The sequence below is a fragment of the Schistocerca gregaria genome, chromosome 4 (assembly GCF_023897955.1).
Source record: "Schistocerca gregaria isolate iqSchGreg1 chromosome 4, iqSchGreg1.2, whole genome shotgun sequence".
NCBI lineage: Eukaryota > Metazoa > Arthropoda > Insecta > Orthoptera > Acrididae > Schistocerca > Schistocerca gregaria.
The window spans coordinates 142,930,074-142,953,082 of NC_064923.1; the positions used below are offsets into that span (position 1 = coordinate 142,930,074).

The window sequence follows — 23,009 nt, forward strand, 5'->3', positions numbered from 1 at the left end:
CAATTAGAACACCTAACGATCGATATCGGGTGACCTTCAAAGCCCATGGAATCTCAACACCGTCAAATCCCCGGAAACTGAGTAGGCGACATTTCTGGTCATTAATCCGCACTCCCGTAAGGCGACAAAATACATCCAAAACTTCCTTCAGCAGTGGTATATCATCATGGGTACGGAGAAAAACCATAACGTCATCAGCATATGCAAGAACGGTAAATATTTCAACAGCAACCAGCCACCAAAACGAGTAGCTATAGAGCGCACTAAGGATTCGAGAAACAGCATGTAGAGTTAGATAGATAATGGACTCCCTTGAATGACGCCCTGACACACGGCGATGGGGGAAGTAAGACGGCCACTTACGTCAATTGACACTCGAATACCAGTAATTAGATAGCTAGACAGCCGTCGGGCAGCATCGTTAAAACCAACAGCCATCAATAATCGCATGAGGAACGCGGTCGAATGATGCGTAAAATATATGAAAAGTAAAGCGCTTGGTACGGATATGGTGGGTCGATGAAACTACACTAAGTAAAATACACTCATCACGCCCTTCTGTCCACAACTTCCGGAGGCGGTGGAAAGAAGGTATTAATCTAATCCCCCCTACCGGAAGCCGAGGAATCCTCATTTTTCTTTTTACGAGGCGCGGCTGCACGTGCAGGTTCAAAACTCTGTTTCACACCGCAAAAACATACACTCTTGATGTGGAAGAGCTGCTGTCCCATCAAGCTCCGATTTGATAGAGGAGCCATCGCCACTGCACTCATCGGAAATCGGGGAGCAGAACTCAGAACGACCAACAACAATATCAAGCACCGGAAAGACAGGTAATGCAAAGCCAGCGTCGGATGGCATCTCCTGATCATCAGGAAGAGAACCCGTAGAATCCTGTAGCTCCACCGTCTCAGCGTGGAATAGGGGTGGTACTTCACTTGAACACTCTAAAGATTGGCCTGCAGACAACGTCTCTAGTGGGAACGTCTGAGCTGACGGGAACAGTCTCGTCCACGGATTAAGCGGGGACGCAGATTGAACACACATTTCAACGTCAATAGAAGCAGATACATCATCTCTGGTAATACTAGAATCACAATTAACGTCAGTAGACAACTCATTACCGGTAAGAGGTGCACCCTCTGTCAACGCAGTATCAGAAGAACGAGTCTGGAGTGGGGCGTCATCTAAACGTGTACCGTCCTCAGTCCGCCGACGTTTGACTCGCGCTGCTGGAGCCGCCGTCCCCTCATGGGCAGAGGCCGCACTGGGACGCGCCGGTAACGGTGGAAATTCGCGAGGAGTACGGGGTAATATGGCCCTTACAGCGCTTAAGGCTGGAAATTGACTGACAGCTGAGTGGGATGACACTATGTCTGCTAACGTTAAAGGAAGACGTTTTTGATAAGACGACGTCAGAATAGTGGTACGGCGCGGACAATCAGATATGAGATGCCCGCTTTCGTTACAGAGAAAACATGTTCCTTCTTGCCCTGCGTACGTAACATGGTTTTTGTAACCACAAACAGTCCACAGTCCGGTTACCATTATAAGACTGGAAGCGATGTTGTGCTGACCAGCGTTCCCATAGGATATGCCGTATGACTCCAAACGCAAGCAACGCTGTTTTAAGAAATGAATCATCCACTTCAGGAGGAAGGTTATATTTCTAACCGGAGTATGCTCGAGTGCCGCATTTCCAAGGAAGAGTTGACTAGCGGAACCATCTCGATGCGTAAACAACACCTTAGAACCAACACGAGAGAGAAGCCGTTCTACATGAGCGGGATCATAAAACTTCACAAAGAAAGTATACAAATCAGAATCAAAGTAAGCAGTATCTACCCGGTCAGGTTTGACACGGATGACATCAGCCGACCACGCGTACTCTTGTCAAAACTGAAACGAACAGTAGCTGGACGAGGAACAGACTTAGGAGACTCGACAGACGGCACGGGGAGAAAACACCTCCGTCGACAAAAACGACAACAAACTCCGCTACGCAACTGCGATGTGGTTCCGGCCGATACTCCAACAAGACTGAGTATCTTCGACACTACACTCGTTCGTCCTCTGTTAGAATATTGCAGCGCGGTGTGGGATCCTTACCAGGTGGGATTGACGGAGGACATCGAAAGGGTGCAAAAAAGGGCAGCTCGTTTTGTATTATCGCGTTATAGGGGAGAGAGTGTGGCAGATATGATACACGAGTTGGGATGGAAGTCATTACAGCATAGACGTTTTTCGTCGCGGCGAGACCTTTTTACGAAATTTCAGTCACCAACTTTCTCTTCCGAATGCGAAAATATTTTGTTGAGCCCAACCTACATAGGTAGGAATGATCATCAAAATAAAATAAGAGAAATCAGAGCTCGAACAGAAAGGTTTAGGTGTTCGTTTTTCCCGCTCGCTGTTCGGGAGTGGAATAGTAGAGAGATAGTATGATTGTGGTTCGATGAACCCTCTGCCAAGCACTTAAATGTGAATTGCAGAGTAGTCATGTAGATGTAGAAGTGGCGCTGTGGCACAGGCTGAACTTTAACTACAACCAGTTCGCTAGACGCGCTAGGCGACTCTAACCACTGCTCCACGAGCAGCGCATGTAAATCCATCAAGAAATAATAAGCGTTCCCAAGAGTCACTTTTTACAATATGACTATACATTCTCACTGGAGTACGGGTAAATAAGACAAGCACGTACATATTGGAAACATAAAGATTGTTTCTGTCCTACTGTCGTACGACCTGCCGGAAACTTCGAGAAATATTTCACACTTGATGATTTTCCACAGATGAATATTTAAAAACCCGCAAAAGGCACTCCATTGGAATGCTAACCATTTCAAAATAAATAAATAAAAGAAAATAAAACCGCATCTTGGCATCGTTCTGATATTCCCGTACGAATATTACATTAACCTACTGTCAAATTATGTGCATCCGTTTAATCGCCTGCAGTATCAAGCGCCGGACCGTATCTATAGAGAGACATGGCACCAGTCTCTGCCAACGGCCTCATAAACACTACACATTAACATGATCATCTGGAAACTATGCTACCAAGCTTAAAGAAATTGGTAAGTACCTGCATATATCTATATTCAATATATGGCAGATACATGTATACGACCTTGAATTAACATCAGGAAGGAAATGAATGCTACTTAAGTTTTTAAGAAATGAGAATTATGGCTCTAGAGTATTGGCTGACGTCCGTTTTTCCGTAAGCCCTCAAAAACTATAATGCATCCCCACCGATCTCCCACAACCTAAGTAATCTGCTCAATTCGTACAAGCGCTAGCCAATTGAGTTTGGACGTCTATCTGAAACGGCATCTGGATTAAAAATTTAGAGGCCAACGGTATTGGTCTTCAGCCCTGTGGGAAATTCTTCCTATTGAGCATATCCCAGACTCCAATGGCCGATGTGTACGCTTTTCGTTTTCTTGTGAACCATTGTATTTGGTTTTGCTTGGCTGTACGTCTAACCAGGATCAGGATGTCGCCCCTTCAGTTTCGGCAAGTCGCTTTGCTGCTTCATCATGAATAGTGCTATAGAATACGAGGTAAACTGTACCTGCAGAAGAGAGAGAAGATCTCATAAAAAATAATCTATTAAGAAGTACAAAACTAGGACAAGCGGAAATCGTAGAACCTATAAAGCAACTGACGCTGTGTCGTACAGTTTCTGCTTTTTAGATGACAAGATTGGGAAAAAAATTTAAGTTTTCTCCTAAATGGCATATGATCGTCGTAGCACTTTCATTAATGTACATAATAGCTTAAAATTTACAATTGAAATCGAAGTAACCAATGGCATTAACGTTTTAGATATCAGAATAATAAATGCTAATAGTAAACAGGTATTCATTATATTCGGAAAAGAAAAATCCGATTGTCTTCTCGCCACTCAGAGAAACATAAACATGCCTTTCTCGTTGCGGTAGTCGATCGATTAATAATTAAGCTCCCTCTTTCGGATGATAATCGACGAGATTTATATATATTACTTTGTATGTGAAGATTTACTATATTTAATTCTGACATAGCACAGATATTATTTAACAGAACAATGAGGATTCGTGAAAACCGAAATTACTCTAAAAATATAGTTTGAAGAAAGAAAAACTAGTTCGTTACTCTTCCATATCTCGGGTAGTTATCCGATGAAACTGGGCACATTTTTCGCAATAATAATATTGTAGTAGCCTTCCATAATATCAACATCATAAGAAATACTATAGTACACACCATCGATAAACCAGTTCGATGAGTGACGAGTAAATTGAATTAATTGCAGCTATTGTGGTAAACTCTACATAGGAGAAGCCGGACTGGAAGTACGTATCCGACACTAAGAAAATATTTTCAGAAACGATAACAATCAGACCTCAATCTCTCTATGCCTGAAAAAAGAAAATCATTCTATTTCCAGTATGAAGAACAATTTAGAACCGATGTACAAAATTGACAGCACCACCGCATGGCTATTTTAGGAGGACTGGAAATTTACACAAATTTGGAAAAAAAGACTATACTTATTTTTAATGAGTAAAGCAATCTGAAATACAGGAATTTTACGGCCAAATTTCAAAGACATGCTCCAGAGCATGTAATGGTTCCAATAGCGACATCCATATTAACGCTCTTAATATTATTTTTGCAGCAAATATTCCATCTAGTTCACCCACATCGTATATCATTGATCTGTTTAAAGAATGAAAGAATGTAATTTCTCTGTTTTTATTCATTTTAAAAAGAGCTGTGAAAGTATCAGCAGTATGTGTTTTGCCATGATGCCTTACTTTATAATATGTTGAACGTGGTTAGGATGGCATGCTCACTGCACTTGATTTTCTTTTGATATGATTTATTCTGGTGCTCAGAGAACCTACACAAGAGCTCTAATTACATGTGTTATAATACGGAACATTTAGTGATCCTATATTATTTCACCCTCTCTGCAGCGTGGTTTTAATTCAGTGTACTGTTTTTTCTACTATGTTAAGACTTTCATTGGTCATACATAAGCGGCAATTCTTGTTTTAATTTCTTACGTGACATGTTGGTGAAATCAATAGTCTATATTAAAAGCGTTTTACATCTGTTATATCGTAATGTATTCAGTCAGTTCTTGTACGAATGCAGTTTATGTATCTGGCCTTGAATCATTGGGTTTATCAGCTTGTAGAAATAATAGGAAATATACTGTCAGCTCAGGTTGGTCGCACGTTTTATGCATCTGTTATTGTAATCAGTGACAATGTAATGTATTTAGGCCAACAGTGTACAAGAGAACATTGTCTTGTATCATTGACAGCATTCTCGTAATGGGTCCACATCCGAGTATACTGCCTTATTTATTTGGTATTGGTTCACCATGCATGTTACCATTTCGATTAGGTTATTGGGACCCACATTTACTGTATTTCATACTGTGTGGAGCAGGCGACTTATCATACTTCAGATTTAGTTTCTTGTTGTCGCAAGCACTGTCGGCTGAAGTATGGTTTGTTCCTCAAAAGTCGCCGGCCGGGGTGGCCGTGCGGTTCTAGGCGCTATAGTCTGGAACCGCGCGACCGCTACGGTCGCAGGTTCGAATCCTGCCTCGGGCATGGATGTGTGTGATGTCCTTAGGTTAGTTACATTTAAGTAGTCCTAAGTTCTAGGGGACTGATGATCTCAGATGTTAAGTCCCATAGTGCTCAGAGCCATTTGAACCTCAAAAGTCGCTGTATAATGGCACCAGTGCGCTTGTTGAACAGGGCTGTAGCTTGTTTGACACTGGCGTCTGACTGTGTATGTCGATCGTTTCTTTTATGCATTATGTTTCTGTCACCGCAACTGTGCTCGTAACACAAGTAAGTTGCTATCTGTTATAACAGTCACTTCTCTCATTGTAACGTACAACACACGAAGTATGTAATCGTAAGATGGAATAACACTGGAACTAACGACGTATACAGATCTCTAAATCACCTTTGGTTTAACTGGTGAATAGTGATCAGCTGTGCAACTACCACTATGAACAACGCCTTCGTACCTGGTGCTAATTCTGACTTTGTAACATGAATACAAATGTTGTGTGGAGCTATTCATTAATGACGGTGTAACTTATACCATTGTGTGACAAAAGGGTAACTGAGTACAAAGCCAGTGCTTGCTTACTTTCCCTTGAGGGGAATTCGTTTGACGTTTGTTAAGCTCTGGTTAACGTTGCTCTAGTCCTCCTTTAAATATTTATGTGACTTTAAGTGCCGCGCCAACGAACTTGACACCTGTCATGTCTGGTGTGTTGATGATACGTCGCTGTTATTTTAACGGTTACAAGACGGTCGGTGTTAGTAACATCAGCTGGTTCGATTCCCGTACATGCATATCCTATGAAGGGGCTTGCCTGTTGTTTCAAATACTTTTTTAATTGAGTATTAGTAACAGAGTGACGTTGCTCTTGCTTGCCTAGCAGCGCGTCCGGATATAAATTGCCTTAGTTCACCAAATAATATTTCACTGGCCGCTGGTGCTCATATTTATTGTTTTATCATAAAATTTGAATAAATGGTTATGTTTCGCTTGTTTTTCAGCTTAGATTTTACTGTGGGTCACTGAAGCTAGATATGAAGTTTTTTGTCTTCGTGTCTTTCGAACCTGTCACTGGTTGTTAGTTGCATATCATGGCTAAGGCCTTAATAAAATTAAAAAAGGTAGTGGAGCTAAAGCCCGATGCGGCTAAAGCAGTTCACTTGCTGTATTTAATTGTCGGCTTGTATGTTAGGTTATGCTTCAGCGTATGTGAATTTCTAAGTAAGTGGCGAAACACGTATAACCTTAAGCCCTGCAGAGCGGTAATGTGTGGCTGAATTGCCGTAGTTGGATGTTGGTTCTAATCATTGACTTAGGTGTTGTAATTAGAGGCCGTTCAATCATCGTGAAAGCGATAAACCTCAGCCATCCACTCAAGTAATGCTCGTGGAACAGAGCACGTGTTCCAACACTCATTACTGAATACCAGAGAATTCCACCCAGTGCCATAGCTGCATCCGGCTCTGTTGTTTTATTTCTGAGATAATCAGTACATGACACTTCAGTTCAGCTACCAGAAATCTGTCACCCGATGTTCATGGCGAAGGTGTACGTAAAATTCTACCTGGATTTCAGCTGTCTCCTCTTCATAGCTAAAAGCGCATTCCTCCCAGAAGAAGTTTACTAATATCAAAAATTGCCCTTAATTTGACGAAGAAATTTCTGAGCATTTACGTCTGCAGATCAGCTTTGTACCAAAGTGATTCATTTATTTATCTACTTTTTTTATTTATTTAACCTGATCTGATTACAGTCATCAAGCCACCTCCTACAATGGACCAGAGTTCCACACATACAGTACCCTCTTTACATCACAGTTACATAATTTTAATATAACATATAGTATTAAAATGATTTGAGTGTCAGAAGTGAAATGTGAGTAAGTAGCAACGGTTATGTACTAATAAAGTTAATACTAGGAGTAGTTGTACTACTGCGGCTACAGCCATTAATAGTGATAATAGTAATAATAATAGAAACAATGACAGTGCCAAATATAGAAAGAATTTATAGGGGTACAAAATAGATGCTTTCTGCTATAGTGAGTTCTGGGACAGGAAATTTAAGAAGATTGCACGAGCTAAGAATAAAGGGAGATGAGGGTAAACAAGAGTAACTAGTGCGTACAGGGGCAATGGTAAAGATTACTGCTGATTCAGTAGATATGTCATTAAATGTGTACTGAAGCTAGAGACGTCATTCATCTGTCTAGTATAATTATTCCATACTTGGATTCCTACTACTTAGAAGACTTCGAAAAGTGGCTGAACGATGAAGTGCGACAGAAAGTATTTTGTTCTGATGGGAACAGATTTTTCTGCCCTGTTGTTGAGACAAGAAAGTTACGGTCGAGGAGGTATATCAGGGACATTGTACGTTCAGTGTAGAAGACAGAAGGTATGTATATCTTTGCCCGCCTGCTTGGCGGTGCGGTCTACCGCACGGCTTTCCGGGCTGGAAGGAGCGCCTGGTCCCCGGTACGAATCCGCAAAGCAGATTTGTGTCGAGGTTCGGTGAACCGGCCAGTCTGTGGATGGTTTTTAGGCGGTTTTCCATCTGCCGTGGCGAATGCTGGCTGGCTTCCCTTATTCCGCCTCAGTTACACTATGTCGGCGATTGCTGCACAGACAAGTTCTCCATGTTCGGGTACACCACTATTACATAGGGGTGTACGGGTGACTCTCGTTTGGTGTGAGATGTTCCCCAGGGAGGGGGGGGGGGGGAGGAAAGATGTGCACCTGGGGCCGAACCGCACAGTAACCCTGAAAGAGTGGTTCGGTGTGGGGCGGCGAAGGGGTGAAGTGGACTACGGTAGTCGTCGTGGCGGGGACGGAGCCTCTCCGTCGTTTCTAGGTCACCGGTTATCATACAATCCAATACAATACAATGTAAATCTTTACGCTTGCCAAACAGGACAGCTGTGCATGTGATGATGAAATAAAACCGAAGAGTCGAACAGCAGAGATATGTCGAATACAGGCACACATTACCAGATCCAGGCGCGGTGAGCTTTCCTAAGAAAGACGGCGGAGCATAAAATTGCTTTAATCAATAACGTATTGGAAGTATAAGTGTACGCACAAGTTTCTTTTTCAGGTCAGGAAGAGGTTTTTAACTTTTTTGCAGGGCACCAGTCCAAGTTAAAATTTCACCTATTATTACTCTTAGTGTCTTTGCTGATGGAGGGAAGTTGGTATTTGTCCCATTTAGGATTAAAGATGCTAGGGATTCCCGATATTTGAGGCTAATGAGCCTAGAATGACCATCCAGTACCACTTGCGTTTTGGATGGAGTCAGCTTCAGCCCATATTCTGTGTCCACATGGATGGTGCACACAGGTCAGTTTCGAGATGATTAACAGCTGTCTTCAAGTTTATTGGTTTTGTACTTAGGTACAGCCGAGGTCATCGACGTAATCATGGTACTTGTAGTTGGACAAAACTGATGACCCATCATTGAAATATAGTGAAAGGAGTATAGGAAATAATGCCTAACTCCGGGGGATGCCTCATATTACCTGCTGTAGTTGTGACTTCATGGTGCCGGATGTCATGCACTGCTGGCGAGGCGTTAGGTGTGAGCGAAATCATTGCACTGCATTTCGCAAGAAATTTTTGCTCCTAAGTACGGCAAGTACTATTCGCAACTGACCTTGTCAAAGGATTTGCGGAAGCCTAAGAAGCACATGATCTGTGACCGAAGCTGAGAAGAAGAGAATCGATGAGTTTGAGATGTTGCGCTACAGAAAGATGCAGAAAATCAGGTCTCATAAGATAAGAAATAATGAGCTTTTATGCTTAAACAGCGAGATTAATTGACAATAAGGTGGGTTAGAATGAAAGGATACGTCTTAACAACAACAATAATAATAATAATAATACTAACGGCAGCGTACATAGTACCAGAGGGAGTTGTAGAGAGTAAGAAATATAGGGGAAGATAGAGATTGAAATATATCCGGAATGTTATTGATGACGTTCGGTGCTGCTGCTGTGGTCAAAGGACAAGGTGAAATGATCGATGACCACACCCTACCCTAAAAAAAGATTCACGCTTTAGTCAGCAGTTCGCAAGGACATTGAAATAATGGAGTATGTTTGGTAGAGACCTTTGAAGGTTTTCATTTACATTGTTGAGGATCGTCGGTATTTGCTTTGAACGGACTCGAAATATTACAGGCCAATATTCGTAACAACGGTTTCCTGCAGAATTCTTGAACATATTCTCAGTTGGACTATAATTTCTTTCCTTCAGGAAAATTTAACAGCCAAGATCGCCTTCAATACTATTTACTCGCGCTGATCGATTTCAACAATGATGACTGTCATCCTCTGATGGAAATTCTAGGTTTTCACAGCTGTAAAGAACTTGTTGTTATACGTACTATTCCATTATGGCAGCATTCTGCATGCCATGTTGCAGTTATAGTGGATAGTATTAAGCACATTCCAAAACAGGTTTAAAAAAAAATTCAGATCAGGTTCGTCTCTCACCTCCCCCAAAAATTAGACAGCTCTCAAGACTTATGTCTTGTTTTAGGGGTCTCTCGAGGATATTAAGTAGCAAGCGGAAAAACAGATACCGATAGTATGTATGTTGGTAATGTACATGATAACACAAATATTAAAATCCTGCGATGTCTGTAAAGAGTATTGTAAGCGAAAACTCTATGTGGAAGTGTATAAAGATTTATTACATAAAAGTCAGTATATTTTCAAATTTTTATGAATTTTTCTCAAAGATATTTGTAATTTTAAATGAACTGAAAACGAATATGCGGTTTGTTATAAATGTGCTATCTGGTTTTCAGGCACCTACGTAAGAGCCACCTAGTGGCTGCAGCTATTTGTAGAGCTACTTGATTGAGAAGTAGCGGCTCCGGTCTCGGAGACTGACATACGGCCGGGAGAGCGGTGTGGTGACCAGTGACACCTATGGATGAGGATGACACAGCGGCAGGTCGGAACCGTTGGGTCTTAATGGCCTTTTGCGGAGGAGTTTCTTTTAGTATTTTTAGCTGTATAATTTGTGACTAGATATTCTGAACATCAACAAGCTAGCAGCCTGCCTATTCCCTTTAGAGCGAGAACTGGAAGGAAAACGATGCACGTTCGCGCTTGGCGGTAGCCACTTTGCTGATAATGGTAACTGCGTGAAAGTGGCACAATAAAAGGTGTCCAATGGGGCAGTCGTTCGGTTTCGTTACATGTCAGGTTTGTCCGGAACACTTCCTGTCGACTTCCCTGTTTTTATTGTTTGTTTGTTAATGCCAACGCCAGCGCTCTTAGCATTAGTAGTGGCAAAACTGCGTGGTGAAGTTAGATGTTGGAGTACCTAACGCCGAGCGCTCATTACGTCCACATGTCACCGCCCACCGCAAAGACCAATCTCGTCATTTAGATTTTTGTTCATAATTTTCAACTGTTTCCGAACAATGCCCAAGTGAAGAAACAGCACACTAGTTGCGTTAAAAACTGTTTTCTTATCGACACTGATGTGATATTCCTTCACATCAGAAATCTTCTTGTTCCATTCACACCGCCATCCCCAGTGTAATTGGTCCTCTTCTTTCTGCCACATATACTTGCTTCACACAGTCAGAGAGAATGATTGGAAGCGATGAAAGCTCAAAAAGTAGGAAGACTCGTTCACACAGTGGAATTAAAATGATGTTCTGTTACTATTTCAAAAGAACAATTTGAAACACTTGCTGAAAATTGCGAAAAAATGTAATATGAAGTAAAACTATCGGGGCTCGTTGTGCCATTTCGGTGTCGATATATCGATACATAGCGAAAAGAATATCGCCGACCTAGATCTATGTTCCTGGAAATAGTACCGATATGTCGATATATCAATTTTTTACCAGCAGCCCAGTTCTGCAGTGACCACGCAGACGTCTAGGATCATAAATTTTTAAGCAACATAGTTGTGTGGAGATAACAGCGATTAAATTACTTATAATCAATTAATCAAAATGACAGTCACAATCGCATTATTTATTTTGCCGCCAGCAGATTTCAACCCGCGTTGGGGTCACCCTCAGGACAATTTACACTGTATGGTTATTATATTAGTAAGGAATCATGTACGTAATCTACAAGCAATTAGTCAAAGTTACTTAAATAAACAGATTTTTATGGCCATTTGGTCGCTCGCTGGAGTCGTCACCCTGCCTGTGCACGGTTGGTAAATATGCACGGTTGGCTTTTTTTCTTTATCATCATTATCATCATCATCATCATTTAAGACTGATTATGCCTTTCAGCGTTCAGTCTGGAGCATAGCCCCTTTATAAAATTCCTCCATGGTCCCCTATTCAGTGCTAACATTGGTGCTTCTTCTGATGTTAAACCTATTACTTCAAAATCATTCTTAACCGAATAAAGGTACCTTCTCCTTGGTCTGCTCCGACTCCTCCTACCCTCTACTGCTGAACCTGTGAGTCTCTTTGGGTAACCTTGCTTCTCCCATGCGTGTGACATGACCCCACCATCTAAGCCTGTTCGCCCTGACTGCTACATCTATAGAGTTCATTCACAGTTTTTCTTTTATTTTCTCATTGTGGACACCCTCCTGGCATTGTTCCCATCTACTAGTACCTGCAATCATCCTAGCTACTTTCATATCCGTAACCTCAACCTTAATGATAAGGTAACCTGAATCCACCCAGCTTTCGCTCCCGTACAACAAAGTTGGTCGAAAGATTGAACGGTGCACATATAACTTAGTCTTGGTACTGACTTCCTTCTTGCAGAAGAGAGTAGGTCGTAGCTGAGTGCTCACTGCATTTAGCTTTGCTGCACCTCGCTTCCTGTGGGAATATGCATCCTAAGTACTTGAAACTGTACATCTGTTCTAACTTTGTTCCTCCTATTTGACATTCAATCCGTTCATATTTCTTTCCCACTGACATTACTTTGGTTTTGGAGATGCTAATCATCATACCATAGTCCTTACATTTCTGATCAAGCTCTGAAATATTACTTTGCAAACTTTCAATCGAATTTGCCATCACAACTAAGTCATCCGCATATGCAAGACTGATTATTTTGTGTTCACATATCTTAATCTCACCCCGCCAGTCTATTGTTTTCAACATATGATCCATATATAATATGAACAACAGTGGAGACAGATTGCAGCCTTGTCTTACCCCTGAAACTACTCTGAACCATGAACTCAATTTACCGTCAACTCTAACTGCTGTAAAGACCTTTAATTGCTTGCAAAAGTTTGCCTCCTATTCCATAATCTCGTAGAACAGACAATAACTTCCTCCTAGGAACCCCGTCACATGCCTTTTCTAGATCTATAAAGCATAATAAAAATCCCTGTTCCAATCATAACACTTCTCCATTATTTGCCGTAAGCTAAAGATCTGGTCCTGACAACCTCTAAGTGGCCTAAACCCACACTGATTTTCATCCAATTGGTCCTCAACTAATACTCGCACTTTTCTTTCAACAATACCTGAGAAGATTTTACCCACAACGCTGATTAAAGAGATACCTCTGTAGTTGTTACAATCTTTTCTGTTTCCATGTTTAAGGATTGGTGTGATTACTGCTTTTGTCCAGTCTGATTGACCCTGTCCCGACTCCCAGGCCATTTCAATTATCCGATGTAGCTATTTAAGACGTGACATTCCACTGTATGTGATGAGTTCCGGCTTAATTTCCTCCACCCCAGCTTCTTTACTGCACTGCAATCTCTTGACCATTTCCTCCACTTCCTCAAATGTGATGCTATTTCCATCATCATTCCTATCCCATTCTACCTCGAAATCTGAAACATTACTGATCGTATTTTCACCTACATTTGCAACTCTTCAAAATATTCCCTCCATCTGCCCGAGGTATCCACAGGATTCACGAGCAGTTTTCCTGACCTGTTCAAAATACTTGTCATTTCCTTCTTACCTCCCTTTCGAAGACTGCTAATTACACTCCAGAATGGTTTTCCAGCAGCTTGACCCATAGTCTCCAACCTGTTTCCAAAATCTTCCCAAGATTTCTTCTTGCATGATGCAATTATCTGTTTGGCTTTGTTTCTTTCTTCAACATAACTTTCTCTGTCTACCTGAGTTCTAGTATGTAGCCATTTTTGATACGCCTTCTTTTTCCTTTTACAGGCTGCCTTGACTGTGTCATTCCACCAAGCTGTTTGCTTCATCCTACTTTAACACACTACTGTTCCTAGACATTCTTTAGCCACTTCTGGTACTCTATCCCTGTACCTTGTCCATTCCTTTTCCATTGACTGTAATTGACTACATTCAAGTGACTGGTACCTTTCTGAGATCGCTGTTATGTACTTGTGCCTGATTTCCTTATCCTGAAGTTTCTCCACACTTATTCTCCTACATATGGACCTGACCTCCTGCACTTTCAACCTCACAATCCCAATTTCACTGCAGATTAAATAATGATCAGTGTCATCAAAGAATCCCCTGAATACAGGTGTGTCCCTGACAGCCTTCCTGAATTCCTGATCTGTTATTATATAGTCAATTACAGATCTGGTTCCCCTGCCTTCCCAAGTATACCAGCGAATGTTCTTATGTTTAAAAAAGGAGTTTGTGATTACTAAGCCCATACATGGCACATATATCCAAGAGTTGTTTCCCGTTCCTGTTGGCCTCCATATCCTCTCAAAATTTACCTTTTCATACCCTTCTGTTCGATTTCCAATCCTGGCGTTAAAATCCCTCATGAGCAGAACACTGTCCTTGTCCTTTACTCTAACAACTACTTCACTGAGTGCCTCATAAATCTATCAATCTTACCTTGATCCGTCCCTTCACAATGCGAATATACTGACACGATCTTAATTTTCTTGCTAGACCCTGTCAAATCTATCCATATCAGTCGTTCGTTTACATACCTTATTGCAACTACGCTGGGTTCCATTCCTTTCCTGATGTAAAGCCCTACACCCCATTTTGCTATTCCTGCTTCGACTCCTGACAGGTAGACCTTGTATTCTCCCACTTCCTCTTCTTTCTCACCCCTTACCCGAAAGTCACTAACAGCTAACAAGTCCAGCCCAATCTTACTTGCAGCCTCTGCCAGCTCTACCTTCTTCCCAAAGTAGCCCTCATTGATATTAATAGCTCCCCATTTCATTACCATTTGTTTTCCAAGTCGTATCATACTAGTCCCTGGTTTGTCAGTTAGAGGTGGGAATCCGTCACCTCCAAAGGTCCGAGCATTTTGCTCTATTTGTTGCCAGCATCATATTTAAAGTACCAGGGAAGCAGGTTGATAGCCTTACTTGCCCCGAGTCACATTGGGTTTTACCCCTAAGGGTTGAGGGATTAACCGGTGGATTTCGTAGACTTTGCCGTATGAGCACAAAGGTGACCACGCCTCAGAATATGTCCAAGACGCCCAGCCTTATTTCAAAGTAACTGGTATCCCGACTGTCAGGAACACTTACTTGGCCACTCATACGTTGCCCATGGTTCATGAACTAGGACATGACTACAGGAACCCACACCATGAACCACCTCTTCTTTCTCACCCCTTACCCGAATGTCACTAACAGCTAACACGTCCAGCCCCATCTTACTTGTAGCCTCTGCCAGCTCTACCTTCTTCCCAGAGTAGCCTCCATTGATATTAATAGCTCCCCATCTCATTACCATTTGTTTGCCAATTCGTATCTTAGGAGTCTTCTTTATTGTTATTTTAAAACCTGTACAACAGGCAGCCTTTCAGCAGCGTTCTACGTTTCTCTTGAGTCATAGAAACACGGTTGGCTCTCTCCATGAGCTTAAATAACGGCCAACAACACGTGAGCAGACGGTAACGCCCTCCACGGCGACCAAAGGTAGTTACATGCTTAAGCAAGAAATCGTAAATTTTAAACTTTCTTCCAGTTGTAATACAAAACATACTAAATAATAAATAATAATTGTAACTAATTAAATTTATAATTATTTAAAATTCGGGTAACCGTTGTCCCATTCATTTTACACATCATTTGTGGATAGAGTAGAGCCCTCTACCTTTTGTGGTAGGGAAGTCGTTGCCATGGGCGATAGTATGTATCAGGACGCCCCTAGCCTGTGTCGTTGCGACGCTGTCTTCATGGTAGCCGCTTCGTATAAGTCGTCTGCTGTAATATCATCTTTGCGCAGCGTTCGTTGTCGTGGTAACGGCGTACCGTAACGACTCTTCCGCCATGTTGTTGTTAATCGATATCGTCTTTTGATGCTGCGTTATCTTGGCACAGCAAGCGTTGTCGTGGTGTGTTCTGGCTGCTATCCATAAAAGTTGTTCGTATTAACTAGTAAAAAACTTCAAAATCGGTGTATTCTCCGTTATAAAATTAATATTTTAGAAAAAAAATATATCAATTGCCCCTTAGCGTATTTGGCTATGATTCCGTCGTCATAGTAGCCTCGTCGTAAGTGTCGGCAGCTGTAGCACGGGATTCGATATCGTAGCATCGGTGTACCATAATCCTCGATTCATCATGCTGACGTCGATTTACATAATTCGTTATGTTACGGATACTCACCCACAAAGTTGTTTATGAATTATATATTAATATTTTAGAACTTATATAAAGTAATATTTAAACTTTGTAGGTCTTCATTATAAAATTAAAACACATTAATAAAATTAGTATTAATATACATCGTCACACAATATTAATGTAGCTGAGAAGGAGGAACAGTATCGTCATGAACTAATAATATTGGCGAAGATTTCAAAATAATTATCATCACAGTTCACTATTTGCTCATTAAAAATTGCCGTTGGATCCTGTTTATTGTGCAGGATGGTCTCTAAATTTTCTAAGATGTCCATAGTGGGTGCCTTCTGGGCTACATGCAACACCCTTACATTTTTTTTCTATATTAATTTAAGTGTGATTCTCGGCATCTAGGTGTTGTCCAAATAGTGATTTATTGCGTGCCATTCCCGTGATATGTTCTTTGAATATACACTCCTGGAAATTGAAATAAGAACACCGTGAATTCATTGTCCCACGAAGGGGAAACTTTATTGACACATTCCTGGGGTCAGATACATCACATGATCACACTGACAGAACCACAGGCACATAGACACAGGCAACAGAGCATGCACAATGTCGGCACTAGTACAGTGTATATCCACCTTTCGCAGCAATGCAGGCTGCTATTCTCCCATTGAGACGATCGTAGAGATGCTGGATGTAGTCCTGTGGAACGGCTTGCCATGCCATTTCCACCTGGCGCCTCAGTTGGACCAGCGTTCGTGCTGGACGTGCAGACCGCGTGAGACGACGCTTCACCCAGTCCCAAACATGCTCAATGGGGGACAGATCCGGAGATCTAGCTGGCCAGGGTAGTTGACTTACACCTTCTAGAGCACGTTGGGTGGCACAGGACACATGCGGACGTGCATTGTCGTGTTGGAACAGCAAGTTCCCTTGCCGGTCTAGGAATGGTAGAACGATGGGTTCGATGACGGTTTGGATGTACCGTGCACTATTCAGTGTCCCCTCGACGATCACCAGAGGTGTACGGCCAGTGTAGGAGATCGCTCCCCACACCATGATGCCGGGTGTTGGCCCAGTGCGCCTCGGTCGTCTGCAGTCCTGATTGTGGCGCTCACCTGCACGGCGCCAAACACGCATACGACCATCATTGACACCAAGGCAGAAGCGACTCTCATCGCTGAAGACGACACGTCTCCATTTGTCCCTCCATTCACGCCTGTCGCGACACCACCGGAGGCGGGCTGCACGATGTTGGGGCGTGAGCGGAAGACGGCCTAACGGTGTGCGGGACCGTAGCCCAGCTTCATGGAGACGGTTGCGAATGGTCCTCACCGATACCCCAGGAGCAACAGTGTCCCTAATTTGCTGGGAAGTGGCGGTGCGGTCCCCTACGGCACTGCGTAGGATCCTACGGTCTTGGCGTGCATCCGTGCGTCGCTGCGGTCCGGTCCCAGGTTGACGGGCACGTGCACCTTCCGCCGACCACTGGCGACAACATCGATGTACTGTGGAGACCTCACGCCCCAAGTGTTGAGCAATTCGGCGGTACGTCCACCCGGCCTCCCGCATGCCCACTATATGCCCACGCTCAAAGTCCGTCAACTGCACATACGGTTCACGTCCACGCTGTCGCGGGATGCTACCAGTGTTAAAGACTGCGATGGAGCTCCGTATGCCACGGCAAACTGGCTGACACTGACGGCGGCGGTGCACAAATGCTAGCGCCATTCGATGGCCAACACCGCGGTTCCTGGTGTGTCCGCTGTGCCGTGCGTGTGATCATTGCTTGTACAGCCCTCTCGCAGTGTCCGGAGCAAGTATGGTGGGTCTGACACACCGGTGTCCATGTGTTCTTTTTTCCATTTCTAGGAGTGTATTTTTTAAAATTTTTCTTGTCTGTCCAATGTTGAAACCGGTTGGCGGCAAAATAAATAATGCAATTGTGACTGTCATTTTGAATTATTGGTCTAGGATCATATATAAAGCTCAGTTACGGTACAATTCTCTGATCTGGACGCCGACAAAACAAAATCTGCCGCTTCTGACAACTGGCGACGCGACTAGTGGAGCGACTAGTTGCAGTGCCGGCCCGGCGACCGACCTGTGCGCATCTCGGCGTCGCCGAGCGCGATGTCGTCGAGCACGGTGGCGTCGCCGCGGCCGCGCGCGTTGGCGGCGTACAGCACGAGGCGCAGCGTGCGCCAGCCGAGCGCGGCCAGCTGCAGCCGGAAGCGCGGCGCCGCGCTGCTCGTGTTGAGCCGGACGCCGCCTCCGGCCGCCTCGTGCGCCTCCAGGAAGAAGCGCTGCGGCAGCCCGCCGTCGTGGCCCGCCACGCACTCCACCACCAGCTGCGCAGACGCCGGCGCGGGCGCCAGATCCGGCCCGCCGGCGGTCGACGCGTTCTGCAGGGCAGCAGCCGCCGCCGCCGCCGCGGCCGGCGAAAGCGCAGAGGCCGCCGGCGTCGCAGCCGCCGCCGCGCGCAGCGAGCAGTTGCTCAGCGCGCCGGGGCGCTCTGCAAAGTACGAGGTGCCACTAAATCAATATGTCCTGTGTATGTAGTGGTTCACAGCTTTTACACACGGACTGTAAGGAGGCAGCCTACTCACGCCATTTAAAGTTCATATGCTTTCCATTTTGAGCCAGCCTAGTCCGCTCTAACTAGTTATGACGTCACGAATGTTGCCCAATACCTTAAAAATAAAGTAAATAATCTGAAAAGTTGATAGCCGCGGGGGATTAGCCCAACGGTCTCAGGCGCTGCAGTCATGGACTGTGCGGCTGATCCCGGCGGAGGTTCGGGTCCTCCCTCGGGCACGGGTGTGTGTGTTTGTCCTTACGATAATTTATTTTTAATAGTGTGTAAGCTTAGGGACTGATGACCTTAGCAGTTAAATCCCATAAGATTTCACACACATTTGCACACGAACAAAAAATAATTTTGGTACCAATCCAGAATAAATCGTCATTCTCCTCTCCAGGGGGCACTGCCTTAACAAAGCACAGTCCTACGGGCGTGGAGGCTTACATGCACCTATAAGGCTAGGGACTAAGTGGACGATACAGGGTGACAATTATTGAACTACATGAAACAAAATCATCATAGCTTCTGAACGATTTGCCTTAGGACGTTGAGATTGCGAGGTCGCCCTCGAGGGATGATGGAAATCAGTTGCGCGTGATTACGCACCTTGTTTCATTTGGTTGGATTTGCAATAACCACATTTGGTGCATTTTGGGGACTGATAATCTGCATTCGCGATCGAGAACTCTCTCCACCCTCAAAGGGTGACTGTTTGGTGTGCAATGTCCAGTCATGGAATAATCGGTGCAACATTTCTTTTTGGTCTGGTGACTACCGAACGGTATTTGAAGTTTTTGGAAGATGATTTCATCCCATTATCCAAAGTGACCCTGATTTCAACAAGATGTGGTGCATGCAAGACGGTGCTCGACCCCATAGAAGCAGTGGAGAAGTACTTTCGGTTCCGCATGCTGCCTCTTGGGTACCCAGAGCCCACTGGCATGGGCCCCTATTGGCTATCATATTATCCGAATCTGAACACTACGACTCCTTTTTGTGTCTTTTCCTCATCCGCAAGTGCCGTTTGGAGAACAAAGTAACTCAGAATCTCTTGGCATCAACAGCTATTTCTTTCCCATCATCGTCAGAGTAGCCTATGAAGAACGTACTGGCATGCTGAAGCCAGTATTCTGAAAGAGGGAGAAACTTCAGGACAAATCCTGGTCTGGTGTGTCGGTGATTGTCCGATGGGTCGTCAGTCAGCTAAAATATCGAATAATAGGCCTCGTTTTTTGAATGGTTTTGGCGGAATCCGGCAACGGAAACTAAAACAGACTTGGCGTCTTCGTATGTGGAATAAACAGGGCATCCGGACTGTGCGGGAGGAGGCGAGGGGGGGGGGGGGGGGTTGGTGGGAGGGACCAAACAGTGAGGTCATCGGATTAGGGAAGGATGGGCAAAGAAGTCGGTCGTGGCCTTTCAGAGGAACCACCCTGGCATTTGACTGAAGCGATTTAGAGAAATCATGGGAAACGTGAATCACAAAGTCCTGAGGTGGGATTCAACCGTCATCCTCCCGAATGCTAGGCTAGTGTGCTAACCACTGCGCCACCTCGAGCATCCGGAATAAAGAAGATGTTTTAATGTGTTTAAGACGGCAATGCACTAACGTAGCTGTGCCTTCCGCAACAAAAAAAATAAGGTGCTGGTTGTGAATACCTGCTAGAGTTCACCCATTATTTTAGTGGCGTGGATAAAGTCAGCTGGGTGGGAAAAAGATTATACTCTATTCTAAAGAAACTATCATCAAAAAATTTATCCCCTTAAGTAGAAGTTAATGAAAGGTTGATCCAGCTCAGTCTGAGAGCTATATACACGAACATAGTGACTGTAGAAGTGTTTGCGCTCCTGAAAATCCGCCCATGAACGTAGAATAAGACTTTGAACAGATCAGATCCTGATACAGACTATATAAACTGACATTGGCGTAAACTTTTAAATACAGAGTAGGGAAAGAGAGGAATCATAATCACATTGGGATGTATGGGGAAGATGCTAGGAATGAACATGGGGAAAAGACGTGTAGATTCATTCGAACAATAAGAATTGGCTGGAAAATGCATGCCATGTTGACACAGAAATACATAAATTTATATTTTATAACCTCACAAGAGGGCTGAAATAAATAGCTGATTATCTAATCTTGAGGCGAAAGGTCAGTCTAAAAATTAAAAATGTCACATTTACGAGCAGGTTACGAAAGTGACAATCATCTGGTAGAATATAAAATTTTTATCCCCGGTACTTTCAGGAGCAGTGGCGAACACAAGAGGGTGCAACGTGCTGATCATTCTGAGATCATAAGACATAACTTGGACCATCTAAGGGGCATAGTATTAAGTACGTATACAAAAGCGAAGTCAAAAAATTTAAAGAATTCAGTGAAAACAGCAGGAGAGGAATATGAGCATAGTGAAGTTGCAAAATAAACACTTGGAGAATATGAAAAGATGAAGGAATCAGTTTGGTAGGATGTAGAAATAGAACAGATGACTGAAGAGAAAAAAAAAGCTTATTTTATGTTCTTGACTGTGAATGACAGTCAAATAGAGTCCGATTTACGACCCTAACTGGAGAAGTGTAGACAGAAATGTTAAAAAGGAAATACTAGGAGTGGGAAGAAACACGTAAGTATGTAGGAAGAATGACTGGTGTGGTTCGGAATGCTGAGGCGTGGAGAATAGTAAAGTCAGTGCGAGTATGGACTAGTGACAAGTTGCTTCAAAATAATATTGTCATGGTCAGTGGTGAAAGTATTCTAAGGATTTATTCCAGGCAAATCTGCGTGACTTTTCATACAGTTGTGAGGTGAGGATGTAGATACAAAAGTTCGTCGACAGGCTGTGAGGAGAAGTAAGACGAAGAAAGAACGTGGATATAGAACGAAATATCAGGAACTGGAGATCTCTGGATCAGCGAAATTATTGGAGATGCTAAGCAATCTGTTTGAAAGAGTACTAAATAAAGAATGGAAAAAATGTTACATAAGACAGGTGAATAAGAAAAGGTTACGTAATGACCCAAAATTATTATGACATTGACAGTGATACGTTTTACTGGAAGACGTTACTGGAATGTGGTTAAATATCTAATGAAAAAGAAACATGATACAAGTAGCAAGTGAAACAGAAAGTATTCCGAACAGGAAGACCGAAATGGAAAACATCTTAACGATGAAACTAATTGATTGATTTATGTGCCCACTAAGAGACTATATGAAATGCTGAAAGAGTTGTATGAAAGACTCCGAAAGGCTGTTATGAAATAATATGAAAATAATACAGCAAGAGCAAGACTGGATAAAGACGGACAGAAGAATTCGAGCCGAATAAATGTCTGTGACAGCCACTTGGGCAATATAGAGATAATTTCCCTGTATTTTGCCACTAACCTACTTGCACTCGAACTAGCAGAAATGACGATGATCTGAGTTGCATTACAAAAGAGCTAAAGGTGGAGTACATAAGGTTGGCCTGAGGATAAACATGAAGAAGTATGAGTTCCTGGCCTTTGATATGGCAAAAGTAAATAATTTTTTGGCGGACTTAGAAGTAAATTGTAGGTGTGGGAAAGGTGAATTACCTTGGGGTAATATTTAATAAGAAGGGCGCTAGAAATGCTGATTCCACTAGTAAGGACGATCTGTGAAATCGGCAATGATCTCTGCTCTGTGAAACAAACAGATAAGGACAACAACGAAGGAGAGACTGTATAAGACCATTATTCAGAGTCTGGGACGTTAAAAAAAAAAATAAAAAAAAAACCTCTTACCACTGAGACGAAGCTTGAGCTGCGCTAAAACGAATAAGACAAAAAATGTAATCTGACGAAGGATGAAGATGGATATAAAAATGTGTGACGATATCTAAGAGAAACATCAGATGTTGTTTGACCTATGAGCAAGATGAATGACGGCAGAATACCAGTATGAAACCACGATACATACCGTCTCAGACGAAGAAAAGCAGTCACCCACGACACATCTGTGAATGAATTAGTGGAAGTTACTTCAAAATAATATTGTCATGGACAAAGGAGAGAGCATTCTAAGGATTTATTCCAGGAAAATCTGCCTGAAGTTTCATACAGTTGTCAGGTGAGGATGTAGCAGTAATAGTTTTGGCCTGTAGATATAAAAGTTGGTCGACAGGCTTCGAGGAGAAGAAAGATGAAGAAAGAACTTGGATGTGCATCGATATATCCAGAATTGGAGACGTCTGAACCAGCGAAATTATAGGAGATGCTAAGGAATCTCTTTGAAAGATTACTAAATAGAGAATGGGAACAATTTTACATAAGACCAGTGAATAAGAAAAAGTGAAATAATGACAAAAAAATTTTATGAGAT

The 23,009-nt window shown here is 43.1% G+C and overlaps 1 protein-coding gene across 2 annotated transcripts in view; it reads right to left on the minus strand.

The window, feature by feature from the left end:
• LOC126266984 (neural cell adhesion molecule 1-like) overlaps nt 1-23,009 on the minus strand; it is an 801,025-nt gene that overhangs the window by 82,908 nt on the left and 695,108 nt on the right. For both annotated transcript variants that reach the window (XM_049971722.1, XM_049971723.1), the window contains exon 11: nt 18,182-18,592. In XM_049971722.1, the coding sequence (XP_049827679.1) occupies nt 18,182-18,592 (411 nt within the window). The remainder of the gene's footprint in view (nt 1-18,181; nt 18,593-23,009) is intronic.